Source organism: Coregonus clupeaformis, chromosome 24, assembly GCF_020615455.1.
Source record: "Coregonus clupeaformis isolate EN_2021a chromosome 24, ASM2061545v1, whole genome shotgun sequence".
NCBI lineage: Eukaryota > Metazoa > Chordata > Actinopteri > Salmoniformes > Salmonidae > Coregonus > Coregonus clupeaformis.
The window spans coordinates 24,907,417-24,927,367 of record NC_059215.1 but is presented as its reverse complement, the minus strand read 5'-3'; the positions used below and the strand labels follow the sequence as shown (position 1 = coordinate 24,927,367).

At 45.9% G+C, this 19,951-nt stretch overlaps 1 protein-coding gene across 1 annotated transcript; it reads right to left on the bottom strand.

The window, feature by feature from the left end:
* Window positions 1-278: 278 nt before the first annotated feature.
* On the bottom strand, window positions 279-19,765 carry nmnat1 (nicotinamide nucleotide adenylyltransferase 1). The gene is made up of 5 exons (XM_041846333.2): window positions 19,061-19,765; window positions 16,998-17,156; window positions 16,439-16,622; window positions 1,587-1,711; window positions 279-797 (listed from the first exon to the last, which is right to left on the bottom strand). Exons 2-5 carry the CDS (start codon window positions 17,110-17,112, stop codon window positions 394-396), a joined length of 828 nt encoding a protein of 275 aa, XP_041702267.2. The 5' UTR covers window positions 17,113-17,156; window positions 19,061-19,765; the 3' UTR covers window positions 279-393.
* Between the last annotated feature and the right edge of the window lie 186 nt (window positions 19,766-19,951).

Sequence of the window (19,951 nt, the reverse complement as noted above, 5' to 3'; positions counted from 1 at the left end):
GAAACACCGAACACCTGGCGACCGTGTCAGCGTGCACCCGGCCTGCCACAGGAGTCGCTAGTGCGCGATGGGACAAGAACATCCCTGCCGGCAACACCCTCCCCTAACCTGGACGACGCTGGGCCAATTGTGCGCCGCCCCATGGGTCTCCCGGTCACGGCCGGCTGCGACAAAGCCTGGACTCTAACCTGGATCTCTAGTGGCACAGTTAGCACTGCGATGCAGTGCCTTAGACCGCTGCGCCACTCGGGAGGCCCCAGAAACCACGTTTGACTCCATTCCATCAATTCCATTCCAGCCATTACAATGAGCCAGTACTCCTATAACTCCTCCCACCAGCCTCCACTGGTCTCAAGGCATTCAGGTCGGCAGCAGGCAATATGGCTGGCCACCTCAGCTGGAGGAGGGGCCGGTGTGTCTCTGAAGCGGGGCGAGGATGACGTCAGCGTTCTTCTGCTCACTCTCGGCACTGTACAGGCCGTGCTCCCGGATGTAGCTCACCACCGGGTCCGGCAGTAAGTAGCGGACGGTCTGGCCCCTGCGCAGGGCCCGGCGCACGTGCGTGGCCGAGATCTCGTTGGTCACCCACTCGCGGACCACGTGGATGTTCTTGCGGTGCTTCCACAGCACCTCCGATTGGTGGATGAACTTGTGGGCGTCACAGCCGTTGCGGGTGATGCACACCAGGCCATAGCGGCCCACGATCTCTGCGATATCCTCGTGCTTCCACAGGTTGGGAACGCCGAAGGACTCCAGGACGTCCGCGCCGCACAGGAGCTTCAGCTGAGGGCCGTCGTCTAAAGGGTTCACGGACAGATGAAGAATAGTTTATTAATCCATACAAGACTGAAATGTGTCTTCTGCTGTACCGGACCTCCAATATAAACACACACAAATACACATTAAGCTAGAAAGTCTGAAGCAGTGGGCTTAAGTAAAAATCTGTGTGAATTTCCTGAATTCTGAGAAGGACTTTTGCATCTTAGGGTTCACTTACACTTAAGCGACAGGTATCAGGGAATGTTGCCAGACAATGTCAAAAAGTTGGCAACAATGTTCTGACTACTACAGAGACAGCCTGTGCCGGTAAAACATGTAACCAGCACCATGTACCTTTCCTTTTTATTACCTCAGGGCAGATCACCTGCTGTTCCACCATACCCATCGGTGTGACTAAGTGTCACTAGGTGTCACCAAACCCTATGTGGCTGGTAATGTCCCAGACGGACAGTAGTATTCAACAATTGCCGGCTCAATGAGTTAGAGCATGGTGCTGGCAACAATAGGGTTGTGGGTTTAATTTCCAAATGGGCCAAATAATGAGTATGTGTCACTACCAATGTCAATGGTTCTGTAAGTCACTTCGCATAAAAGTGTCTACCAAATTACTAAATTGTCATTACTAATCTGAGTGGAATTGATAGTACGAAACAATATAGCAGCAATGAATCCGTTGTGTTACCTGCCCTGGGTGTAGCACAGCATCCTCCTCTCCAAAGCAGAGCTAGTGTAACATCTGGGTAGTAAGAAATGTGTGCATTTGTTTGTGGTCTCGGAATGCTCGTTGAGAATGTCTCTGTTTTTACCTCTCCTTGTGTGATAAGAGGATGGCTCCTCAAAAGCGTGCTTTGTCTCCTCAATCCTCCTCTTCTTTGCAGTGTCCACATCGTCATTGTTCTGTTCCGCTGTCACCAGTTCTTTATAATGATGCCTAAAGCGCACAGAGACGACAATACAATTGACACGAGGGAGATAAAGCCCAATGGAACTAAGCAAGGATCATGGCAAAGTAGATTAACTTGTTATTATGGTTACAAAATGTCACACAACTAAATTACTTTTGGGTCGTTCCATTTGATTTCAATAACTTTTTGACAGCACCCCTTTTGATTTGAACAAAACTTGCTGTACATACTGTATATGCCCATGGCAGAAGTGGTCAGAAAGTAACTTTATGAGACCTGAATGCTAAAACATTTAGAAGATAGAGGTGCTCAAAGTTGACATTTTGCATACAGTGGGGGAAAAAAGTATTTAGTCAGCCACCAATTGTGCAAGTTCTCCCACTTAAAAAGATGAGAGGCCTGTAATTTTCATCATATGACAGACAAAATGAGAAAAAAAATTCCAGAAAATCACATTGTAGGATTTTTTATGAATTTATTTGCAAATTATGGTGGAAAATAAGTATTTGGTCAATAACAAAAGTTTCTCAATACTTTGTTATATACCCTTTGTTGGCAATGACACAGGTCAAACGTTTTCTGTAAGTCTTCACAAGATTTTCACACACTGTTGCTGGTATTTTGGCCCATTCCTCCATGCAGATCTCCTCTAGAGCAGTGATGTTTTGGGGCTGTCGCTGGGCAACACGGACTTTCAACTCCCCTCCAAAGATTTTCTATGGGGTTGAGATCTGGAGACTGGCTAGGCCACTCCAGGACCTTGAAATTCTTCTTACGAAGCCACTCCTTCGTTGCCCGGGCGGTGTGTTTGGGATCATTGTCATGCTGAAAGACCCAGCCACGTTTCATCTTCAATGCCCTTGCTGATGGAAGGAGGTTTTCACTCAAAATCTCACGATACATGGCCCCATTCATTCTTTCCTTTACACGGATCAGTCGTCCTGGTCCCTTTGCAGAAAAACAGCCCCAAAGCATGATGTTTCCACCCCCATGCTTCACAGTAGGTATGGTGTTCTTTGGATACAACTCAGCATTCTTTGTCCTCCAAACACGACGAGTTGATTTTTTACCAAAAATTTCTATTTTGGTTTCATCTGACCATATGACACTCTCCCAATCCTCTTCTGGATCATCCAAATGCACTCTAGCAAAATTCAGACGGGCCTGGACATGTACTGGCTTAAGCAGGGGGACACGTCTGGCACTGCAGGATTTGAGTCCCTGGCGGCGTAGTGTGTTACTGATGGTAGGCTTTGTTACTTTGGTCCCAGCTCTCTGCAGGTCATTCACTAGGTCCCCCCGTGTGGTTCTGGGATTTTTGCTCACCGTTCTTGTGATCATTTTGACCCCACGGGGTGAGATCTTGCGTGGAGCCCCAGATCAAGGGAGATTATCAGTGGTCTTGTATGTCTTCCATTTCCTAATAATTGCTCCCACAGTTGATTTCTTCAAACCAAGCTGCTTACCTATTGCAGATTCAGTCTTCCCAGCCTGGTGCAGGTCTACAATTTTGTTTCTGGTGTCCTTTGACAGCTCTTTGGTCTTGGCCATAGTGGAGTTTGGAGTGTGACTGTTTGAGGTTGTGGACAGGTGTCTTTTATACTGATAACAAGTTCAAACAGGTGCCATTAATACAGGTAACGAGTGGAGGACAGAGGAGCCTCTTAAAGAAGAAGTTACAGGTCTGTGAGAGCCAGAAATCTTGCTTGTTTGTAGGTGACCAAATACTTATTTTCCACCATAATTTGCAAATAAATTCATTAAAAATCCTACAATGTGATTTTCTGGATTCTTTTCGCAATTTGTCTGTCATAGTTGACGTGTACCTATGATGAAAATTACAGGCCTCTCTCATCTTTTTAAGTGGGAGAACTTGCACAATTGGTGGCTGACTAAATACTTTTTTCCCCACTGTACCCCACCCTACCATGAGAGACATACAGTGAGGGAAATAAGTATTTGACCCCTCTGCAAAACATGACTTAGTACTTGGTGGCAAAACCCTTGTTGGCAATCACAGAGGTCAGATGTTTCTTGTAGTTGGCCACCAGGTTTGCACACATCTCAGGAGGGATTTTGTCCCACTCCTCTTTGCAGATCTTCTCCAAGTCATTAAGGGTTCGAGGCTGACGTTTGGCAACTCGAACCTTCAGCTCCATCCACAGATTTTCTATGGGATTAAGGTCTGGAGACTGGCTAGGCCACTCCAGGACCTTAATGTGCTTCTTCTTGAGCCACTCCTTTGTTGCCTTGGCCGTGTGTTTTGGGTCATTGTCATGCTGGAATACGCATCCACAACCCATTTTCAATGACCTGGCTGAGGGAAGGAAGTTCTCACCCAAGATTTGACGGTACATGGCCCCGCCCATCGTCCCTTTGATGCGGTGAAGTTGTCCTGTCCCCTTAGCAGAAAAACACCCCCAAAGCATAATGTTTCCACCTCCATGTTTGACAGTGGGGATGGTGTTCTTGGGGTCATAGGCAGCATTCCTCCTCCTCCAAACACGGCGAGTTGAATTGATGCCAAAGAGCTCCATTTTGGTCTCATCTGACCACAACACTTTCACCCAGTTCTCCTCTGAATCATTCAGATGTTCATTGGCAAACTTCAGACGGGCATGTATATGTGCTTTCTTGAGCAGGGGGACCTTGCGGGCGCTGCAGGATTTCATTTAGTAGTGTGTTACCAATTGTTTTCTTGGTGACTATGGTCCCAGCTGCCTTGAGATCATTGACAAGATCCTCCCGTGTAGTTCTGGGCTGATTCCTCACCATTCTCATGATCATTGCAACTCCACGAGGTGAGATCTTGCATGGAGCCCCAGGCCGAGGGAGATTGACAGTTCTTTTGTGTTTCTTCCATTTGCGAATAATCACACCAACTGTTGTCACCTTCTCACCAAGCTGCTTGGCGATGGTCTTGTAGCCCATTCCAGCCTTGTGTAGGTCTACAATCTTGTCCCTGACATCCTTGGAGAGCTCTTTGGTCTTGGCCATGGTGGAGAGTTTGGAATCTGATTGATTGATTGCTTCTGTGGACGGGTGTCTTTTTAACAGGTAACAAACTGAGATTAGGAGCACTCCCTGTAAGAGTGTGCTCCTAATCTCAGCTCGTTACCTGTATAAAAAGACACCTGGGAGCCAGAAATCTTTCTGATTGAGAGGGGGTCAAATACTTATTTCCCTCATTAAAATGCAAATCAATTTATAACATTTTTGACATGTGTTTTTCTGGATTTTTTTGTTGTTATTCTGTCTCTCATTGTTCAAATAAACCTACCATTAAAATTATAGACTGATAATTTCTTTGTCAGTGGGCAAACGTACAAAATCAGCAGGGGATCAAATACTTTTTTCCCCTCACTGTATATGTCTTCATCACTGGAAAATAAATGGTTGAGTTTGATATAATTTAAAAGCTTGCAAACAGGGTTGTCAAACAATTTAACCTTAAACGTTAATTATCTAAAAACGTCAACTCAGATTTTTTCCATTTTTGCATATGTTGTAGATTAGACCCTATTTAACATCTGAGGTGTTTGTGTTGTGCCCGCCATTGGTTGAGACAACATGCTCTTGAACACAGGGTGGGTGTCATGTTTTGGGTGATAAATGTACTAAATACATGGGAATACAATTTAAATTTGTACTTCGAAATGGTAGCACAAAGATGATTGGAGGTCCACACAGTGAATGTTGACTTAAATGGAAATATATGAGTTGTTTTAAATTTGAATGTCAATCTTCCATAGGAAACCTGATCTTTGTGCTAGTACTTGGAAGTAAAAATGTCAATAAAATGTATCAATGATACTAAATTGCAGTGGTCTGAAGGGATTTGTTCATTCTATTAATTATATTTCTATGATTAAAATTACACCCACCTTGTATTCAAGAGTATGCTGTGTCTCAACCGATGGCGGGCACAACGCAAACACCTAAGGTGATGTAAAATAAGGTCTAAGCTCCAGTATATGCGGGGTAAAAATAGTAATTTACACGTTTTAGATAATTGACATTTAAGGTAGTAAAAAAGTTATCTTTTAAAATAAATTATAAAATAGTAAGCTTTTAAATAATATAAAACTCAACCGTTTAGCCTATCTTTTCGAGTGATGAAGACATGGGTGTGTCATGGTAGGGTGGGGTATGCAAAACGGGTCAACTTTGAGAAGCTCGATCTCGTAAATGTTTTGGCATTCAGGTCCATAAAGTCACTTTCTGACCACTTCTACCATGGAAATATGTATGTAGTTTCGTTCAAATCAAAAGGGGTGCGTTCAAAAAGTGATTGAAATCAAATGGAATGACCATTCTGACACTAAAGTGACAGGTATGTAGCCTGGGTACCAGTCTTTTTTGCTAATCCACTCCCTGTACTTCATGCCAAAGTGACTGGCCTTTCTGCCATCTTCAATTATGACCATTCTATCATTAATGAACTCGAGGAGGACAGAGGATTATCACCCTCACAGCTATCCTCCAATCACAATGATTATGCAAATATTGCAACTATATCACTTTTTTTCTCCACAGAACACGTTTGTATCGTTTGCGAAGCAACCGTTTATTTGTATATATGAAACCAGTCTGTCAAAAGTTCCTAGCTCACATCTAAATTCTCAAACTAAATAATAATAATATATAATACATACTGCAATTCCAACCACAAAACGCCTCAAAATACAACTTGCCTAGCTAACAGCTAAATGTTTGTTTTTGACTTCGTTATAAATTATAGTTCTATTTTCAAGGCTCCACATGGAAAATATTAATGTTATTTCCAACAACCAATTAGCAACTCTGCTGTAAATCCAGCGCATATTGAACATTGCGTTTGCGGAAAGCCAGGAGTAGAATGAAAGAGACTGGTACTCAGACTAATAGGTATGGCCATCGAGAAATGAGACCTTTGAAGATGCATTTGACTTAAATACACTTTACAAAAAAAATTATAAAAAAAATTCCATCGGTCATTCTCATTGATAGCCCTTGATCATGACTCTCAGTTCCATTACATTACACGTCACTGGACGAAGGCGTCTTCTGTACATGGGTGATTTTGTTATGAGCCCCGACGCTCAGTCTGAACATTAACACTCATCGCTTGCGGTACGGTTTTGGAAGCATAAGGAACTTATCTTTCATATCAGCGAGAAATATTTTTCTAAAAACTAAAAAGTTAATTGATACACACCTTTATAGGGTTAGAGTTAGTGTTCCCACTTGGCCATATCTCCATGTTACAGCACGTGTTTACGGAAGACAGACGGAAGACAGAGGGACCACCTGTGCTAATTAGCCATCTAGCATGCTCTGAACACCTGTGTGTAATGGAAGAAGGCAGACAGAAACGTGTTGTCACTGAAAAATACTGTCAGCTGCAACTGTGATAAAGCCAGTTAAAACAGTGTACAGTAAGTGTATATTTTGTGTAACCCCTGGTTACTTTTTTTTTTTTTAGCACAGACTGTATTACTTATTGTGTACTGACATTGTTGCATGTGGGACATCTTTGGGAGACAGACCGGTTGCTAGGGAACAGTGTGAAGCGCGAGAGAAGATTCATGAAAGCTACAAGCCATTAACGTTAGCTAATTAGTTGTTTCAAGCAGTTTAAAAGTTGTGTAACTCGCTCACCAGTGAAAATAAAAGTTGTAAATATGACCGCTTGTAGTGGTGATATCATGCCATTGAGCACCCTCTCATTTTAACAGCTAGTTCCAATAGCACAGAGGGAAAGAGAATGGAGATGAATATGGAGAAGCTGATACAGTGGAGCAAGTGGGAGGACATTAGTGGTTTTGGGAGTGGAAAAGGAGCATGCGACATTGAAGGGGCTTTGGATGCCTTCGAGTTGTTTGGACTGCTTAAAGTTAAACTGTGTGCAACATCCTCAAACCAAGCGGGCCAGTGTTCTAGTTGAGACGACCTGTGGATCTCACTGCATTGTGTGGTTGAAGATGAGGAATAGGGCATAAAGTGGCAGTTGATCGGTCTAGGAAATGTAGCTCCTCCCTCTCCTGAGCAAATACCCACCACCACTTTCTCTCCTATGTCAGCGCCCCATAGTGAAGTAACAGAAACTACAGGCCTTCATGATGAGAGAAGGGATCTCAGATAGCGAGCTGAAGAACCTTGTCACACCCCAAGCCATAGCCTTAAGACATCATTGAAGCCATGGGGAAGGTTCTGAAGGAAGCTATGACGCATCACTACGAGACCAGTCCGTACAGAAGACTGCCAACTTTCAGTGGGACGGTTCCAAATGCCCCTTGGGCAAGAGGACTTCGACTCCTGGATGGAACAAGTAAACCAGATGTTGCCAGAGTGGCACCGCTCCGACCCGGAGAAGAGAAAGAGACTCATCGAGAGTTTGAAGGCCCCTGCCCTGAGTGTGGCTACAGCGCTAAGAACTAACCACAAAGATGCATTGGTTGAAGACTACTTGAACATACTGGAGCACACATACGGCACAGCAGACTCAGGGGAGGACCTCTACTACAAGTTCAAGGGCCTGCAACAGAAACCAGGAGGGAAGATCTCAGATTTCCTCCTTCGACTAAAGAGGTATTTTCAGAAGGTCAAAGTGAAGAGAGGCATCGATGAGTCCAGGGTCAACATTGCACGAGTTGACCAGATCATCAAAGGAGTGCTGTACAACACTGAAATCCTGGTGCATCTTCGACTGAGAAAAAGAAGAGAGGCCGCCCACATTTCCAGTTCTACTGCAAGAGCTGAGGGAAGAAGAGGAGAGAGAAGCAGAGAAACACTCTCACAGAATCCCAAGTCCAGCCTCAGAAAGAGCCAACATCAGATGCTGGGGACAAAATCAAAGCTCTCCGCAAACAGGTGGAAGAACTGAAGTATGCCATAGCTGCAATGAAGGTGACCCCGGGTGCTTCATCTAACTCAGATAGACCAGCTCCACGTCCAGAGAGACCAGCTTTCTGTCCAGGGCCGAAGAGGAATAAAAACAACTTTTGCTATAACTGTGGTGAAGATGGCCACTCTTCCAGGAACTGTCAGAAGAGGAAAGAATGTAGTGGAATTCAACAGACGCTTCATCCATGCTCAAGGGAGGTCGGGAAACGGCAGAGGGGGACAGTAGAGGAGCCTACCGTGTCCCCCGTGCAGATGAGCTCTAGTTGTACAGGATGGGCTCGCTCTGCCCAGGGCCCTACCAGGGATATTTTTCTCTCCTCCTAGTATCCTTGGACCTGAGACGAACATTAATGTGAAAGTGAATGGAAAACCCTTTCATGTCATCCTAGACAGTGGCAATCATCCACCGGCAGTTCTACAAAAAGACACCTACAACACCTCCCTCTCCAGCCTTTAGAAGGGATAACCTTGTGGGGCCTAAGTGAGAGCAACTACCCTATGACGCTACATCAGCATCACCATTGAGTTCTCCCTTGAAGCTGTAGGCGTCCAGCAGCCTATTGAAACCCTTGCCCTTGTGTGTCCTGAGCCCCCCATGCAGGGGAACCCCTCCATGCTCATTGGGACCAACTTGAGCATGTTTGCCGTCTTGGGAAAGCTGTGTGAGAAGCTTAGGAGCTCCAGTGTCCACGAACAGTCCCCAATTAACCCTATGCTCATCCAAGCTTATGAAAACCACGAGCAACAGAGAAATTCTCAAAAGGGATGGATCCATCGGATATGTGAGACGAGTGTCAGGGAAGTTATTCACTCTACCCCCTCTGACTGAAGGCAACAGAGGCTTACATGAAGTTCAACTCTGCTGAGAGGCCCTGCACTGGTTTAGTGGAACCAGCTGAGAGGAGTGAGCTGCCAGCTTCTGTACTGAAGATGGCAGCAGCATAACTCTAAGGGTGAAGAATGAAAGCACTCAGGCAGTCACACTTCAACCCGAACTCAAGATGGCCGAATTACATCCAGTAGCTCACATAGCCCACACAGAAGTCACCAGTAAAGAAACCCTCGACCCTGACCTCCTTGACTTTGGCAACTTCCCCGTTCCCCCACAATGGAAAGAAAGGTTGAAAAGGAGACTGAAGGAACGGGACAAAGTGTTTTCTTTACACTAATGGGGTGTGGGCTGTGCAAGTGGAGTGGAACACACTCTCAAACTCATCGATGAACAACCATTTAGAGTGGTGCAGAAGAATGGTGCCCGCTGATGAAGATGTCTGGAAACACTTGAGAGCTGATGGCAGCGGGAATCATCTGAGTCACGCAGCCCATATGCCTCCCCCGTCGTCGTCCGCAAGAAAAATGGTCAGGTCAGACTGTGGGTTGACTATCGCACTCTGAACAGAAGAACCGTTCCAGACCAGTACGCTGTGCCAAGGGTGGACGACGCTTTGGACTGTCAGAGGATGCCTCAAGGAGTCACTGGATCCCCAGCTACTTTTCAACGCTTAATGTAGAAGGCTGTCAACGCTTAATGTAGAAGGCTGTCAGCGACATGAACATCCTTGCAGGGCTGGTCTACCTGGATAACCTCATCATGTTTGGGAAAACCTTGAAGGAACATGAGGAAAGGCTGATGAAGGTCCTGGACTGTCTGGAAGCCTGAAGCTTTCCATCAACAAGTGCCAGTTCTGCCCGACCTCAGTGAAATACCTGGGCCACATCGTCTCCGACCAGGGTATCGTTGCACTCACCTCATTGCCCAGATCAGAAAACCTCAAGGACCTCCAGTCGTTTCTTGGGTTCTGTGGATACTACCGGAGGTTAGTGAAAAGAATAAGCTTCGGTCATCAGACCCCTCCATGAGATGACCAGAGATTACACCCCCAAGAGGAAAAATGGCAAGACCACCAGTCCTCCCCCTCCCCTACCTGAAGGAGAAGGAGCTGTTTGGAGAACAATGGACAGCAGAGTGTGAGAGAGCCTTCCAGAACATCATCGAAGGCCTCACCAGCTCACTTGTGCTCGCCTCCGCTGAACCTGACAAGCTCTACGTCCTCCACATTGACGCCCGTCTGAGTGGCCTGGGTGGAGTGCTGTACCAGGAGTACCCTGAGGGATGGAGACCAGTGGCTTATGCAAAGCATGAGCTTTTCCAGGACAGAGAATAACTATCCAGCTCACAAGTTTGAGTTCCTGGGGCTAAAGTGGGCAGTGGCGGACAAGTTTCATGATTATCTGTATGGAGCAAAGTTCCTGGTGCGCACGGACAATAACCCCCTCACCTATGTGCAAACCACCGCCAAGCTGGATGCTACAGGCCAGAGGTGGACGGCCGCTCTCTCCAACTACGAGTTCAAGTTATAGTACAGGCAAGGGCGAGTGAACATAAACACCCTGTCAAGACGTCCACACATCAGTGCTGAAGAGGATGGAGACTGGGTTGAAATCCCCTCACCACGAGTCAGAGCCACTTGCCAAGCGATGCCTGCCAAAGACTCTTCAGACAGTATCTCAGAGTGTGCATCTATGAACATAGGGCCCCGCCGAGGCTGTCCCGGAAGCATTCACTGCTCTAAAGATGGATGACCTATCCTGCCTGAGGATCTGCAACATGCACAGCTCCGGGACCCAGTAATAACCACTGTCAGTCAGACCCTGGGGTCAAGAAGAAAACCTTTCCTAAGCAGAAACACAAACCCAGAAGAGGCCATTCTCGTGAGGTCATGGGACATGCTCACACAGAGAGATGGAGTGCTGTACAGGAACCCCAAGAACTCTAGTTCTGTTGGACAGCGACAGCTGGTCCTTCCCCGAGAGTACCACCATGCTGTCATGAAGTCACTGCATGACGATATGGGACATCGGGGCACTGAGAAATCCTACCCCCACGGGCCGCTGAGCTAGTCAACATCACATAATATGCCATTTAGCAGACGCTTTTATCCAAAGCGACTTACAGTCATGCGTGCATACATTTATGTATCACATCTGATGCACCCATGGAGCTGGTCTGCATCAACTTCCTGATAGTGGAGAACGACAGCAGAAACATCCTCAAAATTACAGACCACTTCACCCGCTATGTCCAGGCATACCCTACCAAGGACCAGCTTGCATGCACAGTGGTCAAAGTCTTGTGGGAGAAGTTCTTTGTGCACTATGGACTTCCAACAAGAGTCCACTCCGATCAAGGAAGAGACTGAGAGCCGACTGATCCACCAAATGCTAACCCTTGTGGGGTGAAGAAGTCAATAACCTCTCCCTGTCATCCTCAAGGGAACGCACAGGTGGAACGCTTCACCGCATGCTGCTGAACATGCTTGGCACTCTGGTTTCCAAGCAGAAATCCACCTGGAGCCCGCATATAGCTCACCTTGTGCACGCCTACAACTGCACGAAGAACGACTCCACTGGTTTCTCCCCATGCCACCTCATGTTTGGGAGAGAGGCCAGGCTACCAGTCAACCTGTGTTTCTGAGTGAGACCTGATGGAAGCCCTCCAAGCAACTACCTTCAGTACACAGTCAAGCTCCAAGACCAGCTCCGAGAGGCCTACAACCTTGAGCCAAGTGCTGCAAGGCAGAACAATGCTGCAAAGATGGCTCATGTGGACAAGAAGGTGACACACCATGACCTCCAGCCAAAGCACAAGATAGCCAATAGAAGCCGGAGCCGTACATCATTTCAAAGAAGCTCCCAGGCCTACCCATCTACCAGGTGAAGCCGTAAAATGGCCATGGACCAGTGAAAACCCTTCACCGAAACCACCTGCTGCCCATTTGCCAGTTAATGGAGCCTCTGCCAGCCAGGCCAGTCCAAACACAGAGTCAGAGAAGGAGAACCGAACAGCCCACCGGGAGCGCAGCTATCCAGGAGCCAGTCTCCACTCCCTTGCTGTTGGATGGATCTGAGGCAGAGGAAAGCAAATCAGAGGAAGGATTTGATTATCCCCAGATGCCAATACTCTCCTTGGAGTTCAGAAACCTCACCTGGCAGTTTCTAAATCCAGAGGCTACAGTGTTCACCCCGACTGCACCTGCCACAGTTAACCCAGAACCCGAAGGAGCCACAGAAGATGGACTGGAGAAGGACCCTGAGGAGGAAGCTGTTCAGCCCTCCAGATCCACAGTGGACACTCAGAACTGGCAAGGCTAGTAGCACCAAGCAAGAGAGTGGTGAAACCAGTAGTTAGGCTGTCTTATGATGAGTTAGGTACACCTCACAACACTACTGTAGTACCCCGAGGTATACGGGTATTTTGTATAAAAAGGGTAACAAGGTTATAAGTACTGCTGATGTTTTGAGAAGCATCCCTTTCATTGGAGGTATTTTTTATTTTCTTGGATGAAACATTATGTACGTTTATCTGTGTACTTTTATGATGTCAAGCTATGACACATTGACGATGCTGTGTGTGTATCAACGGATTGCATGATTTTGAGGTCAAAGATGTTGGGACTTGTCGGGAGGCCAAGTTCCATTTGTGAGGGGGTGTATGTAACCCCTGGTTACTTCTGTTTTGTTTTTTTAGCACAGACTGTATTACTTACTGTGTACCGACATTGTTGCTTGTGGGACATATTTGGGAGACAGACCGGTTGCTAGGGAACAGTGTGCGAGGGAAGACTCACAAAAAATACAAGCAATCAACATTTGCTAGTTGTTTCAAGCAGTTTAAAGTTGTGTAACTCGCTCACCAGTGAAAATAAAAGTAGTAAATATTATGAATATTTAGTTGAGGATCCCCGATCACTGTGAGGGATTTGTTGCTTGCACTTTCTCGGACTGAGAGGATCAACTGTCATCAACAGGCTACTCTTTCTGTCTCTCAACCGCGAGACAGTGTTAACATGGTCCTGAGTTGCCACTGGTCGTGGTAAAAGAGAGAGGAGTTCATAGTTTGAGCGGTCCCGTTTTAATTGAAGAGGACTGTTTTGTTTTTGTTTCACAAAAGAAACTGTGTCGGGCCGTTCCAGGGTGTTTTATTGGGCCAGCCACAGGTCAGTTGACTAGTGGTTTCCATTCGCGTGCTTCGCCTCGGTCACGCACCAGTAAAGCTTGGAACGGATTCTTAGACACAGGACCGTGAGTTTATATGGGACTGAGCATTTTTCTTGTTTATTTTATTATGTTGAAGGGAGGGGATCCCCATTTTAAAGTATCTATGAGGTGTTAAACCCTGGTACAGGGTACAAATTGATATGAACTCAGGTCCCTCAGAAGAGAGGGCTACATTTGTTCTTCTACTAATCTCACTGCAACTCCCCTCCAAGTCTCCGACCACTACTTTGTATCCTTTTCTCTCTCGCTCTCCTCCAACACTACTCACTCTGCCCCTACTCAGATGGTAATGCGCCGTCGCAACCTTCGCCCTCTCTCTCCCGCTACTCTCTCCTCTTCCCTCCAATCTCCTGATTCTGCCTCCTCAACCCTCCTCTCCTCCCTTTCTGCATCCTTTGACTATCTATGTCCCCTATCCTCCCGGCCGGCTCGGTCCTCCCCTCCTGCTCCGTGGCTTGACGACTCATTGCGAGCTCACAGAACAGGGCTCCGGGCAGCCGAGCGGAAATGGAGGAAAACTAGACTCCCTGCGGACCTGGCATCTTTTCGCTCCCTCCTCTCTACAATTTCTTCCTCTGTTTCTGCTGCTAAAGCCACTTTCTACCACTCTAAATTCCAAGCATCTGCCTCTAACCCTAGGAAGCTCTTTGCCACCTTCTCCTCCCTGTTGAATCCTCCTCCCCCTCCCCCCCTCCTCCCTCTCTGTGGATGACTTCGTCAATCATTTTGAAAAGAAGGTTGATGACATCCGATCCTCGTTTGTTACGTCAAATGACACCGCTGGTCCTGCTCACACTGCCCTACCCTATGCTTTGACTTCTTTCACCCCTCTCTCTCCAGATGAAATCTTGCGACTTGTGACGGCCGGCCGCCCAACAACCTACCCGCTTGACCCTATCCCCTCCTCTCTTCTCCAGACCATTTCCGGAGACCTTCTCCCTTACCTCACCTCGCTCATCAACTCATCCTTGACCGCTGGCTATGTCCCTTCCGTCTTCAAGAGAGCGAGAGTTGCACCCCTTCTCAAAAAACCTACTTGAGCGTGCCGTCTTTAGCCAACTCTCTTGCTATCTCTCTCAGAATGACCTTCTTGATCCAAACCAGTCAGGTTTCAAGACTGGTCATTCAACTGAGACTGCTCTTCTCTGTGTCACGGAGGCTCTCCGCACTGCTAAAGCTAACTCTCTCTCCTCTGCTCTCGTCCTTCTAGACCTATCTGCTGCCTTTGATACTGTGAACCATCAGATCCTCCTCTCCACCCTCTCCGAGTTGGGCATCTCCGGCGCGGCTCACTCTTGTATTGCGTCCTACCTGACAGGTCGCTCCTACCAGGTGGCGTGGCGAGAATCTGTCTCCGCACCACGTGCTCTCACCACTGGTGTCCCCCAGGGCTCAGTTCTAGGCCCTCTCCTATTCTCGCTATACACCAAGTCACTTGGCTCTGTCATATCCTCACATGGCCTCTCCTATCATTGCTACGCAGACGACACACAATTAATCTTCTCCTTTCCCCCTTCTGATAACCAGGTGGCAAATCGCATCTCTGCATGTCTGGCAGACATATCAGTGTGGATGACGGATCACCACCTCAAGCTGAACCTCGGCAAGACGGAGCTGCTCTTCCTCCCGGGGAAGGACTGCCCGTTCCATGATCTCGCCATCACGGTTGACAACTCCGTTGTGTCCTCCTCCCAGAGTGCAAAGAGCCTTGGCGTGACCTGGACAACACCCTGTTGTTCTCCGCTAACATCAAGGCGGTGACCCGATCCTGTAGGTTCATGCTCTACAACATTCGCAGAGTACGACCTGGCCTTACACAGGAAGCGGCACAGGTCCTAATCCAGGCACTTGTCATCTCCCGTCTGGATTACTGCAACTCGCTGTTGGCTGGGCTCCCTGCCTGTGCCATTAAACCCCTACAACTCATCCAGAACGCCGCAGCCCGTCTGGTGTTCAACCTTCCCAAGTTCTCTCACGTCACCCCGCTCCTCCGCACACTCCACTGGCTTCCAGTTGAAGCTCGCATCTGCTACAAGACCATAGTGCTTGCCTACGGAGCTGTGAGGGGAACGGCACCTCCGTACCTTCAGGCTCTGATCAGTCCCTATACCCAAACGAAGAGCATTGCGTTCATCCACCTCTGGCCTGCTGGCCCCCTACCTCTGCGGAAGCACAGTTCCCGCTCAGCCCAGTCAAAACTGTTCGCTGCTCTGGCACCCCAATGGTGGAACAAGCTCCCTCACGACGCCAGGACAGCGGAGTCACTCACCACCTTCCGGAGACACTTGAAACCCCACCTCTTTAAGGAATACCTGGGATAGGATAAAGTAATCATCTACCCCCCCTTACCCCACCCCAAAAATGTTTATTGTAAAGTGGTTGTCCCACTGGCTATCATAAGCTGAATGCACCAATTTGTAAGTCGCTCTGGATAAGAGTGTCTGCTAAATGACGAAAATGTAAATTACATTTGCATTTGTGAAATTATTTTGACATTATATGAAATTAAAGGGCTTTATGTTTCTAGAACCGTATCGCAATTGAGAATGGATTCAAATTTAGATGTTAGTTTTTGGCTGCCAGTGCCCCTCTACCTCTGAAAATAACATAAGGTCCTTGGACCTTAAGTAGTCACGGTAGGCTCCTTAAGAGCACATCTTGGGCTCGGTTACGCCGGAGTCTTTCTGCGCAGTGCAAGTAATGCTTTTTTTTTATTTTTGTATCACACAAACTCACTAAATCAAAATAGATTTGACAACCCCTCTCAATAACTGAGCTACAGTCTCCACACACAAATGATCAGCACTCACCGCATCACTTTAGCTGTCTCCACCCATTCAGGCTGCTGGCTCTCCCATGCGTCTACCTTGATCCAGTCAGAGGTGTCTGTGGCCAGCCTGGCCATATCTACACGGTGACAGGCCTCAATCAGACCCTTCTTCTTATAGCCGTCACCCACTGCAGAGATGATGCCCCTCACAACTATGTACTTTCCTGAGACATAAAGAAAGAGGAGTTGGGCCAGCTAATTTTGTAGATTTTTAGATTTTAGTCATTTTTACAGTTAGTGAGTGCATATATTTTCATACTGGCCCCCCGCGGGAAACGAACCCACAACCCTGGCATTGCAAACGCCATGCTCTACCAACTGAGCTACATAGGGCCTACAGTAGAGCACATGATGACAAAACAAATTCAGTTAAATACAAAATACTACCACTCTTATTTGACTAGGTCTAGGCCTACTTCTCATAATTGGGAAGCAATGCAAATGTCTAAGGAATTAGGTCCTAAACTCACAAAATACAATAAAGTGATGATTTACAAATTCATAATCTGTTACAGACGACAGATTATCAATAGACATACCTGTATCCTCCAGGAAATCCCGTGCCAGTTCAAACATACGCAGGTGCATATTGGTTATGGGGTTGAAAGACCCACAAGCCAGCAGCACCACTTTGGTTAGATCTTGAGGCTCCATTGATTACTGTACATATGAGCTATTCACTAAGGACAGTCTCAGCACTGAAAGAGAAAAATACAAAGAGATGTTGACAAACATTTGTGACAGGAAGGGTTTAGATTTCAAAACTCTTTACTGAATGTGTATATGTTGTATACGTTGCAACTTTTTGTTGCCTTTGGCACAATTTATTTATTATATTTTATAGTATTTCAGACAATATAATTAAATAAAAACTGTGTAAAGGGGTGAATACTTTTTCAAGGCCCTTTGTAAAGCTTTGTGAACAATTCAGTGACTATTCCATTTTACATTACTTTAAATGTGATAGGCTGCTCTATCTTATTAACAGCACTATCAACAAGGCAGGTCCTACAGGCCCTAGTTTTGTCACACATGGACTACTGTTCAGTCGTGTGGTCAGGTGCCACAAAAATGGACTTAGGAAAATTGCAATTGGCTCAGAACAGGGCAGCACGGCTGGCCCTTGGATGTACACAGAGAGCTAATATTAATAATATGCATGTCAATCTCTCCTGGCTCAAAGTGGAGGAGAGATTGACTTCATCACTACTTGTATTTATGAGAGGTATTGACATGTTGAATGCACAGCTCGGACACCCATGCATACCCCACAAGACATGCCACCAGAGGGCACTTCACAGTCCCCAAGTCCAGAACAGACTATGGGAGGCGCACAGTATTTTATTATTTATTTTTAGTCATTTAGCAGACGCTCTTATCCAGCGCGACTTACAGGAGCAATTAGGGTTAAGTGCCTTGCTTAAGGGCACAGACAGATTTTTCACCTAGTCGGCTCGGGGATTAGAACCAGCGACCTTTCGGTTACTGGCACAACGCTCTTACCCACTAAGCTACCTGCCGCCCTACTACATAGAGCCATGACTACATGGAACTCTATTCCATATCAAGTAACTGATGCAAGTAGTAAAATTAGATTTAAAAAACATTTAAAAAAGCACCTTATGGAAGAGCGGGGACTGTGAAGCAACACAAACATAGACACAGACACATGCATACACACACACACGATAACACACACACACACGTACACATGGATTTTGTCCTGTAGATAGGTGGTAGTGGTGGAGTAGGGGCCTAAGGGCACACAGTGTGTTGTGAAATATGTGAATGTATTGTAATGTTTTTAAAATGGCATGAACTGCCTTAATTTTGCTGGACCCCAGGAAGAGTAGCTGCTGCCAATGAGGATCCATAATAAATACAAATATGACTTATGAATGGAGCAAATAGAACGTTGGTAGCATAGGTCTATGTGTTCATTACTGTGTTAGCCTACTGCATAACGATATCAATCTTATGGACTTAAGACTTACAAAGTATAAGAGGCTGTATGCGTATGGACTTTTGACTTGCAAAAGTGAAAGTGTGGAACTGAAAGAGCTTTAAGAGCTGCACCATGTAACTTTATCCTTGGAATGCCCCAGTGGTGGCTAATTAGCTAAAATGCTAAATTGTCCGTGATGAGGTTCAAACTCACAACCTTTGGGTTGCTAGGCATTCGCTATATGCACTCATCCAGTCACCTCAACCAACCACCCTACTTTCGTTGATGCCTTAAGTAACAATCTGTCTTATGTAACCATAGCAAACATATCATACTACGGTAATTAAAGTTCGCCGAATGTACATACAGAACAATACGAAATGCTCTGAGACCAGGTTGCAACAGGAACTTTTCAACTACTTACCATGTTAGCTAACCCTAACCCGTTTAGCTAACCCTCCCCTAACCTTAACTCTTACGCTTAACTCCTAAACTTAACCCTAACTGTAATCCTAGCCTAGCTAGAATTCGTAACATATCATACGTTAAGCAATTCTTAACACATTGTACGTTTTCAATTAGTTAAATATAATACGAACTGTAATTCGTAACATAACATACGAAATGGGTGATGGACATCCACAAATTAATACATACCATACGTAAGATCAAACTAAAAGGTTCGGTTTGCTCCTAGCCGAAGCAAACGTCTGTGCCTCGTTTACTCCCTTAAAAATACATTAGCTTGAAACCCGACCCAAAAAACGGCAATTTGTCCCTCTAGAGACACTGTACACAACAAAATATAGCAACACTTCGTCAAAATAGTCAGAATCAAAGTTAAATCTGTCATTAATTTTGACGACGAGGTCTTAGTTTTACATTTCACTAAGACGTTTGGTCCAGTATTTCTCAAGTGAAAAAATGTGCATGAAAAATAGTATTCTGTCGTTGAATGACAACAAACACTTCATTGAAGAATCCCTGCTGTTGACCAATCACCGACGAAGGGGCGTAGACTTCGTCTACTTCGTCTTGACTCAGAAACCTAAACCTAACCCTACCCCTACCTTCTTCTTCTTCTTCGGTGGGGTTTAACGGGAAGTCTTCAATACGACATAGAAATTGAAGGCTATTTCGTTCGTCTAGCTAAAATATTAGCCTATTTTGACTAACAAGCCATGGCAATAGACAATAAAACATCCTTGAAAACATTCGCTTGATTTTCCCAAGATATAAGGAACCTAAAACGACCCTTTAAAATGTAATGCACTTCCCGTATCACTATTCGGTCTTCGATTGGACAGGATTAAAATAGAGACATCTGATTAGACAAAAATAACCGGAAAGGAAAAGGCCGCACCCACGGAATAAGGGTCAAGTGTAGATGGGATCCAGCTTTTGTCACATTTATGTTAAAATATATATTTTTGTTGCATTTTATCTAACCCTAACCCTTTTCCTAATTTTAACCCAATTCTTCTAACCTGCAACATTTAACCTACTGCATCATTTCTCATAAACCTGCTACGAAAAGTCAATTCGGAC